At 45.6% G+C, this 7,739-nt stretch overlaps 1 protein-coding gene across 1 annotated transcript; it reads right to left on the reverse strand.

Moving 5' to 3' along the window:
• Positions 1–4,878: 4,878 nt before the first annotated feature.
• LOC21402140 (IAA-amino acid hydrolase ILR1) lies at positions 4,879–7,288 on the reverse strand. The gene is made up of 5 exons (XM_024163911.1): positions 6,874–7,288; positions 6,180–6,305; positions 5,770–6,084; positions 5,438–5,566; positions 4,879–5,347 (listed from the first exon to the last, which is right to left on the reverse strand). The coding sequence occupies exons 1-5, from the start codon at positions 7,216–7,218 to the stop codon at positions 4,967–4,969; spliced, it is 1,296 nt and encodes a 431-aa protein (XP_024019679.1). The 5' UTR covers positions 7,219–7,288; the 3' UTR covers positions 4,879–4,966.
• Positions 7,289–7,739: the final 451 nt, after the last annotated feature.

Genomic DNA, 7,739 nt, shown 5'->3' on the forward strand with positions numbered 1-7,739 from the left:
GGGCGCTATTTCTAAGCCAAAAGAACTGGACTTTGTTACACCCGGCCTAGGCGAAACAGATACGAACGGACGTACTCTAGAGGAGCTCGTAATATTTTCGGTTGGGGAAGGGATGTGAGTGCTTGAGAGGGTTGCTGATGTGGCCAGTAGGTGGTTAGGCTAGGCTAGGGAATAGTGCATAGGGAGTAGGGAGGTTACAATGGTCTTAGGGATTTAAGGGAGAGTGTATGTGAGAGGAAGGCATCTTGGAAGAAAACTTATTCTTACTGTTTCCTTATTGCTGGCCGAGCTAAGCTCGTGGGTTCTAGTGAAGATTAATGAATTTGGATCCTTTGGTTGAGGTTCCTTCAATAATCTAGCTGTGGTATTGTTTATGTGGTGTGTGTGTGTTGGCTTAGTGTTACAGGAACTCGGTGGCCTAACAGTTTTGGTATTAGAGCCTCTACGATCTGGGAGAGCAGAGGATGACGAAAGGCGTTACTCGTGGTGATCGCGTGGAGGAATTAGAGAAGAAGTTGGACGAACTGTCGGAGAAGTTGACAGGGTTGGATCGACGGGAGGAATGTCTCAAGGGCTTACCTCAGTTGGTGTCTAATCTCGTCAAGGAGAGCTTCGAGAGTTTCAATCACGGATTGCCGAACTCTTCGTCGAAGGAAGGGGGAAGGAGGCGATCTCCGTCCCTGCTGTAGGAGCAGAGGAGCCCAAAGCAGCAGCAGGATAGAGTATCAGGCTTCCACTGGCGTTCCTCCTGCACGACGGCCGCACTACGCGGGACAGACTGATGGACTGCGACCTTGGGGGACAACACTTGAAATGGAGCCGCCAACACCATGGGCTGGAGGCCGATACAACCATGAAGGGAGGCGTGGGCCTAAGCGTTGGGAGTTTGGGGGTGACCGTCGCCAGTTAGGAGGGACTTACCGCCATGGGCTGGTGGTGAACCTCCAAATCTGGTACCTCACCGACGGAGAATTGGAGGAAGTCCACCTCGTGTGGATTTACCGCCCTTTGACGGAGAAGGGTGGCCGGTCTGGGTAAGAAGGGTGAAGTGGTACTTCCGGGTCCATATGATCCGACCCGATGTACGCGTCCAAGTCATTGCGGACTTTCTCGTGGGTAAGGCTTGGGAGTATTACGAGTGGGTCATGGATGAAGAGCCGGGCATGGATTGGGAAGAGTTGAAGTTCTCTTTCGGGCAGCGTTTTGGGCCCAAAGAATTCAAATCGGTTCAAGAGCAATTGGTGGGCTTGAGACAAATGGGCTCCGTGGCGGAATATGGAGAACGGTTTCAGGAGTTGTCAGCCCGAATTCGAGGAATGGACCAAGCTACCACCCTAGTAATTTTTTTGAATGGATTGAGCCCAAAGCTGCACGATGATGTCCAGATGTGGAAACCAAGGAGTTTACATGAGACTATTCAATTGGGCTTACAGCTGGAACACAAAATGAAGGCTCAAGGGACACGTGGAAGGGTAGGCCACGTATCACATTTCAATCCCTCTCACCAAACGACAAACCGTTTGGTCTCCAACAAGTGGAGTTCAACCTCCGTGAGCAACCTGTGTCCCTTGTTTGAGCAGACCTAAAAGCCTGCTGTGGGAGGACAAAGAGAGGTCGGCGGTGGGCTCGAGCCCGGCTCAGCTGAAACGTCAACGCCGGAAGGACAACTGAGAGTGCTTTCGGTGCGGAGAGCCGTGGGATGGCGGCCATCGGTGCAAGACCGGTACTATCCAGCTGCTAGAGACGCGACAGAAGAAGACGACGAACCAGAAAAAAGCGGAGGAGGACCGCGACTGTACGGACTCAGAAGAGGAGGAAGGATTGATGCTCCTCCAACCGGATCTGATTTTGCAAGCTTTAGCGGGAATCAATGGGGGTGATACCCTCAAGTTGTACGGTCAGATACAAAAGAAAAAGGTAACCATCTTAATCGATAGTGGAGCCAATTCTTCGTTTATCAGTTGGAACAAGGTTAAGGAGTTGGGGTTATCAGTATTCTCAATTTCGGAATATACCGTCAAGGTTGGTGATGGTTATTGCGTGACTATTGACAACATATGCCGAGAAGTGCATCTGGAAGTGTCTAGTTTGGAGTTCGAGTTAAGATTTATATCCATTTGAGATACCGGGAGTAGATGTGGTTTTGGGGGCCGGTTGGCTCAGGAAATTGGGAACTTTTAGGGCGAATTTCTGGAAAATGTGGTTGGAGTTTGAGCTGGAAGGGAAGGTACACTAGCTGTTTGGGGTGTTGGCTTTATCCAGAGAGCCTATTTCGGTTACCGCCGTGGCCAAAATGGCCAATAAGGGAGAGGAGTGTTACTTGGTGCAGTGGCAGAATTCTTACCAACCCAATACTGGGAATGATGGGGCAACTAAGGCTTATGTGGAGGAGTTGGAGAAGGAGTATAAAGCGGTGTTTTCGGGGAAGCCGGGCCTACCACTGTCCAGAATAGGGGATCATGCTATTGTGCTACAATCTGATGCGAAACCCCCCCAATATCTGGCCCTACTGTTATCCTCATGCGCAAAAGAATGAAATAGAGCGCTTAATTGCAGACATGACAGTGGCTGGCATTATCAGACCTAGCCAAAGTCCCTACTCGAGCCCAGTGATATTGGTTCGCAAGAAGGATGGGAGTTGGCGCTTTTGTGTGGATTACCGAGAGTTGAACAAGTTGATGGTGCTTGATAAGTTTCCTATTCCTGTAATCGAGGAGTTGTTGAACGAGTTACATGGGGCGTCTTGCTTTTTGAAGCTTGATTTAAACAGCGGTTACCACCAAATACGCATGAGGCGGGAGGATGTGGAGAAGACGGCATTCCGGACGCACAAGGGACACTATGAGTTTCTCGTCATGCCCTTTGGACTTACGAATGCTCCGGCTACCTTCCAAGCGATGATGACCGAGTTATTCAAACATCTGCTCCGGAAGTTTGTCTTGGTTTTCCTAGATGACATACTAGTATACAGCTACAGTTCACAGGAGCACTTTGGCCACCTGCGCACAGTGTTGCGGTTGTTGAAGGAGGGGAGTTTTGTGCTCAATCTGAAGAAATGTTTGTTTTTTGGGGATTCTATGGAGTATTTGGGACACCGCATCTCACAGGAGGGCATGGCGGCAGATCCAGAAAAGATACGGGGTATGGTTGAGTGGCCAATTCCAACCACAGTAAAGGGGGTGCGTGGCTTCCTGGGGTTGATAGGGTCCTACCGCCGTTTCGTTAAAAATAATGGCACCATTGCGCAGCCTTTGACAGAATTATTAAAAAAGGGTGAGTTCACTTGGTCTGAGGAGGCGTAGCGGGCGTTCCAGGAACTCAAACGGCGGATGACGGAGACTCCAGTCCTTTTCCTACCCAATTTCAATGACACATTTGAGGTTGAGACAGATGCATCAAGGGCATTCATAAGGGCGGTCTTATTACAGCGGGGGCTACCGGTGGCTTATTTTAGCAAGGGGCTGTCGCCTAGAACAATGGCCAAGTCTGTTTATGAGAGAGAACTTATGGCCTTGGTTTTGGCCATCCAGAAATGGAGAGCTTGCCTTCTCGGTAGGAAGTTTGTTGTGCGTACCAATCAGAAGTCCATTCGCTTTCTTTTGGAATAGCGAATCAGTACCCCGGCACAACAAAAGTGGTTGGTGAAGTTGATGGGGTTTGACTTTGACATCCACTACCGAGCGGGGAGAGAGAATACTGTGGCCGATGCCTTGGCTCGCCGAGGCGGCTGGACGCAAGGAGGGGAGCTGCTTGCTATCTTGGGACCTAAATTTCTAGACATGGCTACGGTGGAGCGGGAGGTAGCCGTTGATGCCAACCTTTGCACCCTCAAGGAACAGTTGAGCCGCGGAGAGTCACAAGGGAGTCATTATGCAGTGGAAAATGGCGTGTTGTTGCATCGAGGTCGGATAGTGATTCCGGCAGGTTCCCAACTCAAGCAGCAGTTGTTGGAAGAATTCCACTCAACCCCTATGGGGGGGACACGCGGGTTCTCTAAAGATGTACAAGCGGATTAGTGCTAACGTGTATTGGCCGGGCATAGCAAGAGATGTGCAAAGATTTGAGGCTGAATGTGGAATTTGTCAACAAAACAAGGTGGAGTCTACGAGCCCGGCGGGGTTGCTACAGCCATTACCCATTCCCGAGGCAGTGTGGGAGGACATCTCAATGGATTTCATCGAGGCGCTGCCTAAATCTAACGGTCATGAGGTAATTTTCGTGGTGGTAGACCGTTTGACCAAATTCGCACATTTCATTGCCCTCAAGCGGCTGTTCACTGCTAAATTGGTGGCAGAGGTGTTTTGTCGAGAGGTGGTTTGCCTTCACGGCATACCACAGAGTATAGTGAGTGATCGTGACAAGGTTTTCACTAGCCTTTTTTGGAGATAGCTGTTTCGCCTCCAGCACACAACTTTACATATGAGGAGGGGAGTAATGTTACACCCGGGCCTAGGCGAAACAGATACGAACGGACGTACTCTAGAGGAGCTCGTAACATTTTTGGTTGGGAAAGGGATGTGAGTGCTTGAGAGGGTTGCTGATGTGGCCAGTAGGTGGTTAGGCTAGGCTAGGGAATAGTGCTTAGGGAGTAGGGAGGTTACAACGGTCTTAGGGATTTAAGGGAGAGTGTGTGCGAGAGGAAGGCATCTTGGAAGAAAACTTATTCTTACTATTTCCTTATTGCTGGCCGAGCTAAGCTCGTGGATTCCAGTGAAGATTAATGAATTTGGATCCTTTGGTTGAGGTTCCTTCAATAATCTAGTTGTGGTATTGTTTCTGTGGTGTGTGTGTTGGCTGTGTGTTGGTTCTGTGTTGCAGGAACTCGGTGGCCTAACAGACTTCTACATATCTTTTTACTATTTAACACACGAATTGCCAAACTTAGTGCTGCTGATTATTATGTTTATTTATATAATCTTCTCTTATACAAAAGTCTTTAACTTCCTGAAGTGAGAGACTTGTGTTTCTACATTTCAGTCTCAGAAACATGTTTATCCAAGTACGAGATTGCAGCTGCAGCATTAAGTGCTGCTCCCACTGAAAGAGCCCCCTCGTCGATGAAAAAGTAAGGCGAGTGCAAATGCTGATCTGCTTTCACAGTTTCATTCCTTATCCCAATTGCGAAAATCGCAGCAGCAGTTCTTTGTGAGAAGAAACTGAAATCTTCTGCTCCCATGGTCAACGGAAGAAGCTGCACGTTATCCTCCCCAAGCAGGACTTCCCCGACACTCTTCACATGCTCATACAAGCCCTCATCATTAACCATCACCGGGTGAGGCATTGGTTTCTCCTCCATGAAGTCTACCTCGGCGCTACAACGATGCACCAATGCTTGTTGCTCTATGATCTGTAAGTAGACATACGATAAATGACTGTTTTCATAAAATGATTATAACAGTTGTTGACAAAAGATCAAAAATAGTAGTTCATGCTTTACCTCTCTGATCCTTTTCTGGAGGTACGAGAGACCTTCAGAGCTCAAACTCCTGTAAGTTCCTCCAAGTGTCAGGTACTCTGGGATCACATTTCCTGCTTCACCTGCCTTTATATATCCAACTGTTACCACCTGTATGATGCAAATCAAACTGTCAAGAATATTGGTATATCTAGCGACTCTGCAGCACAAAGAAAAACTCCGGTATTTTTTTTTTTTGTTTTTTTATGGATGTCTTTGTCAAAGCTGCAGCTCAAATTCTGAAAACTATTATGTGAATTCTTCTTATGGGTAGCAAACTATTCTACAGGAAAGGGAAGCAAAAAAAGATTTACACTGGCTTCGAGTGGATCTGTCTCACGAGACACGATCTGTTGCAGAGAAAGGATTGCCAAGGCTGCTGCAAGGATTGGGTCCCTAGTCTCATGAGGGGCTGCTCCGTGCCCGCCTTTGCCTTGTATAGTCGCTGAGAACAGGCCTACACCGGCAAGTATGGGACCAGGCCTCGAAGCGATGGCACCAGATGGTACCGACGGCAAAACATGTATACTCAAGATGGCACCAATATCATCCAAAACACCATCTTTCAACATGTGGTAAGCGCCAGCATAACCCTCTTCTCCAGGCTGAAAGACTAGCTTCACAGTTCCCTGTATGTATAGAGAAAAACTCAGCCCCAACAGAAAAGGGTAAAAAAGTTTGAAATGCAGTTTTTGTTGTTAATATCAGAAGAGTTGAGATTTGCCTGGAGTGAATCTTTTCTTGGCTGGAGTAACCTGGCTGCTCCAAGTAGCATTGCTACGTGAGAATCATGACCACATGCGTGCATCTTTCCATCAACCTTGCTCTTGTACTCCCACTCCACTAATTCCTTCCAAATGGTAGATATCACACAAAAAACAACGTAATTAGTCAAAAAAAAAAAAAAAAAAAAAAAAAAAAAAAAAAAAAAAATAAAAAAAAAAAAAAAAAAAAAAAAAAAAAATGAAACAAACAACATAGTTTCAAAGGCTTAGTAATCCTAGGTTTCACATAACATCTTAAGGATTTGTGCATTCTTTTTAATTATTCTTTGTTGGAAGGAACGAATCCTTCACTAATTTTATTTTATTTTTTCTTTTTATTTTTCTTTTTGGCTTATATCTGAGGACTCTTCATCCTCTGGTCACGGGTGTAATGATACTATGTTGATAAATATTTATTGTTTCTTATTAGAAGCAAAAATGATCATGACCCATAAGTGACCATAAATATTATGGGCCGGAAAACCCAATTAGTGGTTTGTCCTCTTAACATAATCTCCTTCACTCCCCGCTGTGGTATTTTTTTTTCTGTTTTCTTTTTAGCTTTAATTCCACTTACAGTGTCGTTTTATTTCCTATCTTACAGTATTGTTTACCAAAACGACACAATTTAGAGAGAGAGAGAGAGAGAGAGACCTGCACAGGAAGAGCATCCATGTCAGCTCTGAGAGCAAAAACAGGCTTAGACCCAGAACCAATAGTGGCCACAATTCCAGTTTTGGCAACAGGCCATTTATACCGAATTCCGAGCGAGTCAAGCTCGGTCCTTATGAGTTGACTCGTCTTGTGCTCTTCAAATCCAAGTTCTGGGTACTGATGAATTCTCCTTCTGACCCCAATCATCCACTCAAAGAACTCTGCCTCTTTTGCCGAGTCCATCAACTCGCGACTCAGTAGTGACTCGAGCTCTGATGACTCCTTATAAGCCCTCGACTGGTACAAGAATGATGACATCAATGCCAACCAAAGTACGAGATTCATGAGTTTGAGAGAAAAAACTTTGAAGAAAAGTTGAGGAAAAATGAGTGTTTGTAAGAAAATGTACTTTAGATGATTCGGAAAAGCCCATGTGAGAGTCTTCTTAAACACTTCTTATATATCTAGCTTTTGAATTAGGACGCGTGCTTAAGTATGTTTATGATAATAATTTTCATTTTTTTTTGTGGAGATTCCCTCAACTGCCCATTATTAATTACTGATTGATGCTTTAGTCTAGTTCATTTCACCGATTCGAGTTTTCAGTTTTAAGTTTTTACAGTAAAAAGTTCTTAAAAAATGTCACATCTAACTTTTTCTGCTATAGTAAAAAGCTCTCACAAAATGTCACATCTCAACTTGAATTAAAAACTCGAATCCGTGAAATGAACGAGATCTTTGTAATTTCATGCGTATGCCAAAAAAAAAAAAAAAAGATGGATGGTACAAGTTTTGTTTTCTTACTTAATTTCAGCGGTTGAGTGACAATGGAGATAAAATATGCTTTTATCAGGTGGAATCCCACA

This window comes from Morus notabilis, unplaced genomic scaffold (assembly GCF_000414095.1).
Source record: "Morus notabilis unplaced genomic scaffold, ASM41409v2 Scaffold794, whole genome shotgun sequence".
Lineage (NCBI taxonomy): Eukaryota > Viridiplantae > Streptophyta > Magnoliopsida > Rosales > Moraceae > Morus > Morus notabilis.

What these genes read in the sequence shown, in the direction of transcription:
- LOC21402140 (XM_024163911.1), bottom strand. Translation starts at nt 7,218, where the DNA reads ATGAATCTCGTACTTTGGTTGGCATTGATGTCATCATTCTTGTACCAG. An exon ending in CAAGAAAAGATTCACTCCAG is followed by an intron (nt 6,085 to 6,179) that starts GCAAATCTCAAC and finishes CTATACATACAG; the next exon opens with GGAACTGTGAAGCTAGTCTT. An exon ending in CAGATCCACTCGAAGCCAGT is followed by an intron (nt 5,567 to 5,769) that starts GTAAATCTTTTT and finishes TGCATCATACAG; the next exon opens with GTGGTAACAGTTGGATATAT.